The 12873-nt window shown below is 34.5% G+C and overlaps 2 protein-coding genes across 3 annotated transcripts in view; one reads left to right on the top strand and one right to left on the bottom strand.

Annotated features, from left to right (window-relative positions):
• Window positions 1-10131, top strand: part of AZI2 (5-azacytidine induced 2) — a 28817-nt gene extending 18686 nt beyond the window's left edge. For both annotated transcript variants that reach the window (XM_056129500.1, XM_056129499.1), the window contains exons 6-8: window positions 460-518; window positions 5416-5534; window positions 7631-10131. In XM_056129500.1, the coding sequence (XP_055985475.1) occupies window positions 460-518; window positions 5416-5534; window positions 7631-8040 (588 nt within the window). In that variant the 3' untranslated portion in view covers window positions 8041-10131. The remainder of the gene's footprint in view (window positions 1-459; window positions 519-5415; window positions 5535-7630) is intronic.
• A 2254-nt stretch (window positions 10132-12385) lies between these two features.
• The window catches only part of CMC1 (C-X9-C motif containing 1), a 55896-nt gene continuing 55408 nt past the window's right edge, over window positions 12386-12873 (bottom strand). Inside the window, exon 4 of the mRNA XM_056129518.1 lies at window positions 12386-12764. Coding sequence (XP_055985493.1) covers window positions 12644-12764 — 121 coding nt within the window. The 3' untranslated portion in view covers window positions 12386-12643. The remainder of the gene's footprint in view (window positions 12765-12873) is intronic.

Genomic DNA, 12873 nt, shown 5'->3' with positions numbered 1-12873 from the left:
AACTTTTTAAATAGTGATAGTACAACAGATAGGACGTTTTTGCCCTGCATGCAGTAGACTGGGTTCGATCCCTGGCATCCCATATGGTCCTGAGTGCAGAGCCAGGAGTAATCCCTGAGCGTCACCAGGTGAGACCCCAAAATACCCTACCCCCCAAAAAATCGAAACTGAGTAAATTTCCTTTCTTTATGGTATTCACCTTTACCCTATGTAGGAAAAGTAATTTAACAAGTATTTTCATTTTTTTGTATATTTAGATTGTTTTCTTTTGAGCACACATTTTTAAAGTAATTGGAAGTGACTTAAAAATACCTGGAATGCACTGGCGACATTTTATTAAAATTAAATCTGATTTTATGCTGTTTAGCCTTAGATGTGCTCTGTAAAACTGGAAATATCTCATAAAGTGCTAGAATAAAATACAATATTTTCAACTTTTCTTTTTTAAATAACTGACAGGATTTATCTCAGGAAGAAAATCTACAGAGCAGAGATCTTCAAAGATTAAGCATTACAAGGTATGAACATTCTTTAGAATCCAAAACTAATTTTTTCCCTCAGGCCAGATTATATTACTAATTACTAGATTTCTATTAGGATTGAACTTTTAAAAACAAGTACATATTCTGTGGACAGTTGGAAATAATCCCTGATTACAGTAGATTTGTTGAAAACACTTAACTATTCCTTAGTAATAAGACTGAAATTAATGTTAATACCTTAGACTAAACTATTAAACTTAAGAAATATTTTTATTTAGTTTCATTCTTTTGTATGTGTGTTGCTTTCCACTTTTCCCCCACACCATTTACTGATGATTTCTATGATCAAATATTTTTGACTCCTTTTTCATAAGTTGTCTATGTGTAGGACTTTTTCTATTCTCTCATTTCTATTCATGATCTCTGATCATGCTGATTTGATTATTAAGCACTGTACTATAATAGGCTTAGACAACAGTTGGTGTGATATATGTTGTTCCCCATCCCCAGGATTTGTGTTACTTGGACTTTTTTATAGTTCTGAATAAATTTTCTGGGGTTGTGGGTTTTTTGTTTTTCTTTTTGGGGTACTTGCAGTAAGCCCAGTGGTGCTCAGCGCTTCCTTCTGGCTCTGCTCCTTGTGATGCTCTGTGGACCATGTGGACTACCAGGGATCAAAACTGGCTTTGTGCAAGGGATGTGCCCTACATGCTGAACCATTTCTCTTAGGCTGTTTTTTTTTTAATTGTTTTCCATTGAAATTTTGAGAGAAATTCCATTGGTTTTATGTAATTCTTATATAACTATATTAATGATATTAACCATTCTAATTCATGAACACGAAATACCTTTCCATATCTTTGTGTCTTCCATTTAACAGTATCTTATAATTTTCAGCGCACAGATTTCCCACATGTTGGGTAAATTCATTTAAAGATTTTTAATCCATTTGAGTATGATTTGTTTTATTTCTTGTCATATGCATGTAGACATGCAGTGGATTTTTGTATATTTCTGGGTTCTAGTCATTGAACTCAGTGATTAACTTTTCATATTTTCGATCTAGTTCCATAGCTTTCTGTAGCTTTGTTGAGTTTTGGTACATCTGAAATCTCATCTTTTATTTAAAGCTGTTAATCTCTTAGTTTTATTCAGTTGTTCATTGAATTGCTTTTCTGAGTTTTATTGAGTTTCTTCATGATGGCCAGTTGGAGCACTTAAGTATTATAAAATGTTACCTGGGGTAGGGTTGTGTTCTACCATACCCAGAGCTCTCTCCTCTGTAGGGCCTGTATGTGGTTCGACTGGCTGCCAAGCCATCTTTACCCATCCCCCGCATTTGCACACAGTTGCCCTGTGTGTCACTCTCAAGCCCACCTTCCATTACACTACCACTGAATTGAGACTCTTATCTTCTCATTGTCGTCTGAGTTGTGAAGCTCTTTCAGTTTACCACTGTTCTGTGTGATTCTCTTAATGTCCCGTTTCTGGTTGTTTGTTGTTACTCTTGTTGCATAAAAACAAGGAGCACCCACTATCATCATCTTGACAGTGTCCTCTGAATGTTTAGGTAATTTTCAAGATTATTTTAATCACAAAAGTGCTTTTATATGTCATTAACTGTATACATTATCACTTAACAGCTCTGCCATTTTCCTGCCAATATAATGTTTTGTTGCTATAGATTTTGTAAACCAGCTCTAGGTGGAGTGAACTTGTATTTTGAAATTTCTTAAAATGTTTATCTCGAAGTAGAACAGCATTTTTTCAATATGCTGTTTTCCTAGTGATCATAAAATTTTGTGAACTCAAATCTGAAGTAAAACAGAGGGTTCAGTATGGCTGCTCTACGTTTGTAGCTCTTGGCTTAAAACCGTATCATAATTTCATTTTAAGTTCCTGGGGATAAACATTCAAGTGATAGGTGAGCGAGATAGCTTTACAGGCTGAGTACATGGGCATACAGGACAGGTCTTGTTTCCAGCAGGGCACCACATGACCCCCAAGCATGGCTTGGGAGTTACTTATGAATATCACTGATGATGACCCAAAAACAGAACAAAAGAACAAAGCCAAAGGAAAAAAAAAAACAAGTAGTATAAAAACAAAGTAGATTTTTCTTGTATAAATACTATTCATTTTATTAATAAAACTTGAATGTTTAATGTCAATTAAGAAAACAGGGCTTTTTTAGTTTTATTTTGTGAAGCAGAACATGTGCCCCATCTCAAAGATGTACATAAGCAGATTTCCTTTCATTTAAAATAGTTAAAAAGGTTTAAACTATGAATTAAAAAGTTGTGTTGGCATTGTTTTATATATAGTTGATAAGTGGATAGTCTTAACCCCAAAAGGACAGCGATCAGTCGCTGGATAATTAAAAGATAGTTTTGAATATCTATGTCTGAGAAGAGTAATTTTATCCTGTACCTATCCTGTACCTAAGCGGTGGAGACAATAAGTGCCTAGGATAGCACAATGGTAGGGTGTTTGCCTCACCCCTCTAGGAGAGCCCAGCAAGCTACTGAGAGTATCTCGCCCGCACGGCAAAGCCTGGCAAGCTACTTGTAACAAAGTCTCATGATGGAGACATTACTGGGCCCGTTCGAGCAAATTAAATTTTGTTAGTTTAACTTTATGTTTTTCATTTGGAATAAGTGCTGGATTGTAATATTTAGTTTTGTAAGTTCTTTGTAGCTATGTATGTGCATACATATTTATCAGGTGTATATATATGATTTAGAATCTCAAAACTGTTTAGAATGGATTCCATTGGGACCCTCCTAATATGTGCGGGATTAGCTTTCCTAATTGCACTAATGATTTAAACATGGTAATTTTTAATAATATTTGAAGATCATAGCACTTTTAACTGCAATATGGGTGATACTGCTATTACTTGGGCTATCCACAAGAGGGAGAACTTATCCTTAGTAATAATTATAGATTTTTATCTCCACTTTCAATTGAAGTAAACTGAGAAAAGATGTATGTTAAACCATGACTTAGTTTTTTGTTTAACCTAATATAAAAGCTTTTATTTAAAAAAAATAAAAAGCTGGGAAATGTGTAATTCCACACTAACACCTCCATAGTAATTTTACATGCTCATTTTGAATAGGTAGATGTATTTGATTAATATTATGATACTGAAATAATTGCTTTTAGTATTCATTTTTCTTTTTTCCAAGTCAGATACTTCTTTACTGTCTTATGCCCATAATAAACCATTTTTCACTGTATTATCCATATCATGACAATGAATTAGTACAGGTATAATATTTACATTGACTGCTAACTGATAAAACTAGTAAGCTTACTGAGAGCCCATAATTGTGCTATTGAACAACCAAACTCTCTTCACGCTGAACCACCAAACTCTCTTCACGCTGAAGACAGATTCTTATGTGAAACAATTATTGTAACTTACATCTTAGCTATTTACCAGTGATACTAGAGGGGTTAACTAATTTTTGAAGAATAATTGTTTCATACCTATCAAAATTATGAAAAAAGCACTGCGAGTTTTAATATTCTAGTTACAACAGATTTAACACAAGTAGATCATTTTGAAAATCAATAAAATGTAATTCTGCTACACTTACTAAAAGAATTAAGTCCTCCTTTAAAAACAGTAATGGCGTACATAAATCAGAATATTTTTAATTTGATTAAGATAATAACTAAAGATATTAAGAATGATATTCCTTGGAACTATTTATGGATAGATAAAAAAAAAAATGGGGCTGGAGCGATAGCACAGCCGTAGGGCGTTTGCCTTGCCTGCGACCGGCCTGGCCTAGCCAGGTTCGATTCCTCCGCCCCTCTCGGAGAGCCCAGCAAGCTACCAAGAGTATGTCGCCCGCACAGCAAAGCCTGACAAGCTACCCGTGATATATTCAATATGCCATACACAGTAACAAGAAGTCTCACAATGGAGGCATTACTGGCCCAGTTGAGCAAATCGATAAACAACGGGAGGACAGTGCTACAGACAAAAATTAAGACACGTAGCACTTTTTCTCATGATTTCATTCTTAGTGTTGTCCTAAGAAGGGAGAATGGTTGCTAAACATTAGGAGACCCAGTTGAATTTAAGTTTCATTGTGTGTGTGTAGCAAAGTAAAAATACATCTTGGATATTTCCATATATTTTTGAGAATTAAGACCCCCCCCCCCATCATAAATAGCCAGGTGGGAATGTTTAAGGGAAGCTTAAACTTTAAAATGTAGCTATCAATAATGATTCCATTATCAAATGGTTTAGACAATTAAAATACCTTTGAGTTGGTTCTTCTTTTTATATTTTCTATAATTATTTTTCTGAATTATCTTTTCCTTTACCAGGAAATCATTTGACTCTTGATGTCTTATGCTGTCATGTCACATTGGTTTAGAACCAACAATATGAGACAGCCCAGTCAAACATAAAGAATTGAGTATATGAAACCTATATTTTATTTTAATGTGAGATAGGTGTACATCGAAAAATTTTTGACATAGCATTTCAACTTACAACATCAGATCAATTATAAGATAAATACAAACTTAAAATCTATACATTATGCCTCTTTAAACTTGCAAATGAACTTATTTCATACTACCGAATATATTAATACACACTACTGCAGATTAGAGGCTATATAAAAAGCTCAATTCTGAATGGGAAGAAACTCGCTGGTTAAAAAATTTTGCAATCCCCTTCTGCTTGTTATAGCTACTAGAATTTTATTGTTAACAATTGTTTCCACTTGTTATAATAATCCCTTAATAGTCTTTCAATACTTAATGAGAAAGTTTCATTTTACTTGCTTATATTAAAACCTGATTCAAAAATAAATGCAGATATGCATTATTTTTATTTTAATGTTAGTGTCTTCTGTTCATAAGAATAATGATCTTTAAGTTAAAAAAAATAAAACCTGTATTTCAGTGATAATATGCAACATGCATACTGGGAAATGAAGAAAGAGATGTCCAATTTACATCTGGTGACTCAAGTACAAACTGAACTATTAAGAAAACTGAAAATTCCAACTGCAATTAAAAAAGGCAAGTAATTGTTTACTAGAACTGCTCAAAGATCAACTAGGTATTTCATCTTAACAGTCACATCAGGGCTGGAGCTATAGCACAGCGGGTAGGGCGTTTGCCTTGCACGCGGCCGACCCGGGTTCGATTCCCAGCATGTCATATGGTTCCCTGAGCACTGCAGCAGTAATTTTTGAGTGCAGAGCAAGAAGTAAACCCCGTGTATCGCCGGGTATGACCCAAAAAGCAAAAACAAAACAAAACAAAATAAAAAACAAAACAATCACATCAATTAAGTTTGCTAAGCCAAAGTTATTGAGAGTATGTTCACAGCTTACCCATTCTCTACTTTGGCTTTAGTAGTCTCAGACTGATCACCTTCACACATAAAGGTGTTAGCGATAGTGTTTTTTTTCCAGTACTGTATTCTTTTCCCCTTGTGGCTTTTTATTCTCACCAGGTGTTGCTTATGTGTATACGGCTGAGGTGTTAAGTTTGCTCTAAGTTGACATTTTACCAGAAGTACTTTATATGTAAATATATATATAAAACAAGACAACTAGAAGTTATTGCAATCCTACAAAATACAATAAAGACCTAACTTTTTTAGTTTGCCGTCAAAAGCAAAACTTTATTTTCAATTTTATCTAATGTTAGCGGCCAGCCCAGCCGAGCCAGGTTAGATTCCTCCGCTCCTCTCAGAGAGCCTGGCAAGCTACTGAGAGTATTTCGCCCTCATGGCAAAGCCTGGCAAGCTCCCCGTGACAGATTTGATATGCCAAACACAGTAACAACAAGTCTCACAATGGAGACGTTACTGGGCCCGCTCGAGCAAATCGATGAACAACGGGAGGACAGTGACAGTGCTACAGTGCAATTTTTGTGACCTTAACTTTATTCTTTGAAGAATAACTTGATAACTCCTTTTTTTGTCAAACTAAACAAAAATTTTTCATTGCCTACCTTTCGTATATATCCTTGATTGAATTTTATTAATAGTGATTACGTTGCTAAAGTGTTTTTATACCTGAGAAAGGAGTACCAACAGTGCATTTTGTACCTTTTGTTACATAGTAATAGTTATATTTCTCACACATTGCATAATAAAAATGTGAATGCACTAAAACATTTTAAAGTAATAAGTATTAAGACAGGAATTGTGATTTGCACTTCAGATTGTTCCTCAAGAGGGAGCAAGAGTATTACAATGAATAAATTTCCCCCTGAGTGTTTATTAGTGGGGGATGTTGCATATTGAAAAGTTACACTCATGATTCCTTTCATTTCTAGTATGACTTGTGAATCAGTCAAAACAATACAGTACTTAATTGTATGGCTCATTTTGTATTCAAATTTTCTTATTAGTTGGAGCTAGAAATAAGTCTTAACCTGAAAAAGATAACTCACAGTAACTTGAAGTAAGTGTTGTTTTTTGTAGCTTCAGAGAGTAAAAGGAGAAATGTTCTGTCATAGTATTTGGAAATGGCTTGTTTTGGAGCTTCTTAGCTGGTGAATGATATCTTTGGTGCTTTAAACCACGTAAACGTTACCTTAGTTGACATATTATATGAGAACTTACATCTCCCATTACATGTGTCAAAATTTTTTTATGGTTTTTTTATTTAAGTTGTTTTATCCACCAAAGCCTACTGATTGTATGTTGAAACTTCATTTAGGGCTCAAATTCACAAAAACTCTTTGAAAATATTCTTCATAATCTTGGGGGGGAAAAAAAACAAATAGCAAAATATTCTGTACATACTAAGAAACTAATTTACTTTTTGCAGACACAGTAGGTCAGCCTTATTTAGCCACATTAACAAATTACAAGATAAGATTTTAATGTCTATTTTGCATATGAGAGAAATGACAGATAAAATATTAAAATGAGTTACCTAAAGTCACATCATCAGTAAGGTAAAATTAAATTCAGATCATCTATCATGCTCTGTAACATGCAATGCCCCTTGAAAATGTAAACTTCTAAAGGGAAAAAAAAAAGAAAATGTAAACTTCTATTTTCAGTTCCAGAATGCAACCAAATTAAGTAAAGTCTTACATATTTTGTAATCACAAAAGCCATGACAACTGATTTTTAGCTTTTGCTTTCTTTGTAGCCTATACTCCAGGATGCATGGAAGACCTTGGGAAAGACAGCACAAAACTGCACCTGGCAAATTTTACTGCAACATACAAAAGACATTCCCCTCTCTCCCCAAATGGGAAAACTCTTTGTCATAGTACATCTTCCCCTGTACCAGGAGATATGAAGGTTTTATCAGAGAAAGCAGTTCTCCAATCATGGACGGATAATGAGCGATCTGTTACTCATGATGGTACAGACTTTCAGGAACACAACTCTTTGGGCCGAAATTCGCTGGAAGACAATTCTTGGGTATTTCCAAGCCCACCTAAATCAAGTGAGACGGCATTTGGGGAAACTAAAAACAAGACTTTGCCTTTACCCACCCTGCCACCAGTTCACTACGTGGATCAGCATAATCAAAACTGTGTTTATAAAAATTAATTCTGAAGAGATCCTATTTGGTCACGAGGATGCAGAGAGGATCTCAAGAAATTATTTAACAAACCGAAAGTGGGTTTTGATTAAATTTTGTAGAGTTCTTCAGCACATACATTTGCACATGCTATACCATATTATGTAGTTGATTACCAGTATGAAAGATTGCCATCCAGCTCTATATTGTGGCTAATCATCAAAAATATGTTATTAATATGTTAGTAAACTAATGGTGTTTCAAAAGGACAGTTCTACCTTTGATAATATAAATTTTTGCCTCAAAAAAATGAGATTTGAAGTTTTCAAATATGGTTTTTGCTTTTGAAAATAAAGTCATTAATATCAGAAAAATTTGCAAGTTGCATAAAGGAGAAAATGTGAATAGATTTTATTTTTGTTGAATTTACAATAATGCATAAAGATAAGAAAAATGATTGTTACTCGGTGTTACTGTGTTTAAAGGTTTAATTGGACAAGGGTGGGGGCGCACACCCGGCAACGTTCAGGGTTTACTCCTGGCACTGCACTTAGGCTCAGGGAACCATATAGGATCTGGAGTGGGGCAGGGTGGAGCCCGAGTTGGCTGCTTGTAAGGCAAGCAGCCTATCACCCATACTATCTCTCTGGAACCTAAGGTTTAACTGAGTCTCATGCTCTACTAACTAAGCTAGGTGAGCACTCCTAAGGCTTATTTGTTTTTTCTAAATTCACAAGGCTGATTGGCAGCATTAAATTACTAATTTGGAATTTCAATTTGAAACTTAAAATCTGAAATAATCTGGTCACTAAAAAAAAAATTGTGCCAGTCATCCTTCAGATCCTAATTGAAAAACATGATGCACAGTTTAAAACTGTGAAGTATGAATAAACTATTAGAATTCTATAAGTCACCCAATTAAAGTAGAAAGAGAATCACAGAAGTCAGAGGTCAGTCTCTTCTATTCCTTCAGTGGTCCTTAATAAAAATCTAAAAATATGTATAATTATATAAATTTCTTCAAAGGTTTTGCAGCAGCTTGTAACTGTTAACTTCATCTTGAAATGTAACATACTCATTGAAAAAGTTATTTTTAATTAGTTAAGGGGGCTGGAGTGATAGCACAGCAGTAGGGCATTTGCCTTGCTTGCAGCCAGCCCGGCCGAGCTGGGTTCGATTCCTCTGCCCCTCTTGGAGAGCCCGGCAAGCTACCAAGAATATCTTGCCCGCAGGGCAAAGCCTTGCAAGCTCCCTGTGACGTATTCGATATGCCAAAGACAGTAACAAGAAGTCTCACAATGAAGGTGTTACTGGGCCCGCTCGAGCAAATCGATGAACAACGGGAGGACAGTGACAATAATTAGTTAAGTGAGGACTTTAGTTCTAGAAACCAAATAAAATGCTATGCTGTATTGATATAATACAATCATGACTTGTCCCTAGCTCATTGATTTCAGTGGCCTATTTATAAACAAGTGAGGAAATAATAAGAATGATGTCACATGGAAAGTATTCATATTCTTTCAGGGTGGTAATATTAAGAATATTATTAATATATTACTTGACTCATACATCTTTTGCCTAAGATAGTTGTTTGTAGGAGGCCTTTATCCCTTTTGATAGACAGTTTCAAATATATTGAACTGAAGAGTATCTCAGATCTCTTCTATATTAACTGAATAGCATACATACATAATGTTCACTGTTCACCAGATATTTTTGTCTTTCTATTATCTTACTCACTTATTCAAGCTTGTCTCTGATTAATGGAATTGGTGTCAGATACTGGAATTTATTCTGACCAATGAACACAGCTGACTCAAGGGAGTACAATCTCCTGCCAAGTAATAGAACAAACCCAATATGCATAAAACAAATACAAGACTCCAGGCTTTAGCTGAAGGAAGCAACTACCTGTGTAATAACAAAGCAGCAAAAACTATTTCTCATGTGGCTGCATAGGCTGTGTATTATATCTAATCTAATGTACCTTACTGGTTGCCTTTTAAAACTAAGGTTGGAATTTTTTCTCTGTAAAGAAAGTTAAGTCATATGGCATAATGGCTTGATTAATGTTTTGCATAATATCAAGAAATTGTTTAATTAAAATAAATTATTTTTATTTAAAATTTAAGTACATGTGCAATGTCCTTGCCTTACCTTTGTATGTCCTGAAGTCAGGTACTACGTTTTGGGGATTTTTTGATTCATATAACTGACATTTTTCTTACTAATCAAAGCTCTTTTGAATGAAAGACTTTCCTTTTAAATAGTAGGATGAGCTTAGCCATCAAAAAAAAAAACAAAAAACCTAGAAGTCAGTGTATATTCTTGACCGTTTACAGTGTGAAATAAACGAAGTGTGAAGACTATTACATAAAAGTTAACCCAAATTTCTTTACCATGCTAGAAATTTTTAGTATACTTCGTGATCATTTCTTGTACAGGGAAGATTCAAAAGGAAGAGAACAGCCCATCTGTAGCTTATCATTTATATGGAATACAGACTATACATACAAACTATATGGTGACTTTTTTAATGCTAACTGAAACTTGTTAAAAATGGCTTCTCGAAAATTTCTTTCATCTATATTTCTACTCAGGTAACATAATTCAGCAAATTCATTAATTCAACAGAAAAGAACGCAACATATATTAGAAAAGCAACTTGTTCTTCTGCTATCTCTTACTAGCTAAAATTTGCATCTCTTCTGAAAAGAAACTGAGATGGAATTTATAAGAGTCAAGGACATAAACAATGTAAAACATTAGAAAATCAAAATGAACTGGGGAAATTGTGACTTCCAGAGAACTGAAGAAGGTTAAGTGCACGGGAACAGTATCCAAAAAGGTTTCTTGAAAGTAAACCTTTAAGGGGTAGATGTGTGAATTGTGACTTACCACAGTATCAGCAGAGGTACAAATGAGCAAGACACATCTGAGGTAGTTATACCAGTCAAGTAGACTTGAGTATGGATAGGCATGGATATCCAGAATGTTCCGATGAACGGTTTAGCTTTTAAGATAATAAAGAAGGATAAACATTTTCAACCATAAAACTAACCTACTCTGTCTAACACTGTAGGGAAATTAATACCTATATTCCCTTGTATCAAAATTACAACATCCACATATTAAATATGTCACTACTGAAAGTAACTCTTGCCTTTAAGTCTATAAAAACAAGAATTAAAATGCTTCTAACTAAAGCGCACTAATACTGAAAGTTTAACAGGAATATAGACCCATTTGCCTTGCTGCTATATGGTCTCCAGATCTCTATTTGCTTTACTTCGTCAGCTCTAGTAATCATCTATAATCTGCAGTCTGGGAAAAATTTGACTGTTCCAGATCTCAAGTAAAGGTGAAATAGGGAACCTGGAGGATGGCCCAAAGGGCTGGAGCATTTTGCGTGCAGAAGTCGTTGGCATCATATGGTCCCCTGACCAACAAGCACTGTCTAATGGTCCCAGGCACTGCCAGATGTGTCCCCAAAACAAAGATCCAATAAATAGTTCCTTGGTTGATTCACTTCAGTAAAGTGTGGACTTGAACATCTCTTTGGTTAGTCAGGATTTTATTTGCTTTGGGTTCTTAAGTCATCTATGTCATGGAATCAGGACTGAATGAAGTCTTATCCTAGTAGAGGTAGTAAATTCTACTTGTAATTTAAACACACACAATGGTTACAGTGAGGCTACTAACAGTTCATAAAACAAAAACAGCAACTTCTTATATAAAAACTCAATCTAGAATCAAATCATACTGAGATAGGATATCTGAAACTATGTTACAGATGTTAATTTATACTAACTTTAAAAATGATCAAAATATTTTCAGTAGCCAAATAAATAGGTCAAAGAACAAGACATTTTAAGAAATATTCCACCAAAAATCTAAATTAATTTATAAGTATTTCCTATATTTTAAACATGCCCTTAGTAATATAACCCATTAACTATATAAAGTTAACATGTCTGAAGCATTGTCCCACAAACCCTACTGCAATACTTACTGAATCTTCACAGTAATGATTCTTATTTCCTAAAGGAATGATTTTGATTCATGGACATTCTGCTATAATAACTAATTACTATTAATACCTTTGAAGGTTTCCCATTCTGCTTTCCTGGCCCTCGTGATAAACCATTAGTCCATATGCTGGAAGAAAGTAATGGAAGAAGACCTTAAAAATCAGTATTGCTGGACTAGAGATTTAAGTTAACTGCCTTGCATCATACTGGTCCCAACTGGAAACCCCAGCACCACAAAGTTCTCACCTCACACTGTTAGGGATCACTCCTGAGCACAAAGCCAGGAAGATCCCCGAAGCATTACCACATATGGCCCAAAGCTCCCTCATATCCCCCCAAAAAATAACCACTACTATAAAATTACAGTTGTAGACAATTTTATGAAAAATATGTAATTAGATAATTTTATATCATTTTATAGTTTACCCCATCCCATTTAATAATAAAACTTTACAATTAACTTTATTTCAAATAAAAATTAGTATTTTCATAATTTAGGATAAAGTGGTAAAGGTAAACACCCATCCATGAGTCCATCCTTTCCAGTGACTGTGATTTCCACCAGCATTAGAGTTCTGTGTATTATTTTACTATTTGCCTACATGCTTGTTGGAAGCTTCTGTAGCCTTTTCTTGGTAGGAACTCCAGTTCTTCTAAACTCTTCCCTCTCTTTCAGGTATTCCATTTTGCATTCTTCATAAAATGCTGGATCTTTATAGCTACATAAAAAGGAAATTAAAATCTCAATGCAAATTATCCTATAGTATTTAGTATTAGTTTTAATAATATTCATATAAAGCTACCCATGATGTATTTGATATGCCAAAT

The sequence above is a fragment of the Sorex fumeus genome, unplaced genomic scaffold, assembly GCF_029834395.1.
Source record: "Sorex fumeus unplaced genomic scaffold, SorFum_2.1 ptg000072l, whole genome shotgun sequence".
In the NCBI taxonomy this organism is placed as follows: Eukaryota; Metazoa; Chordata; class Mammalia; order Eulipotyphla; family Soricidae; genus Sorex; species Sorex fumeus.
The sequence above is the reverse complement of the archived record's forward strand: the minus strand, read 5'-3'. Positions and strand labels throughout refer to the sequence as shown.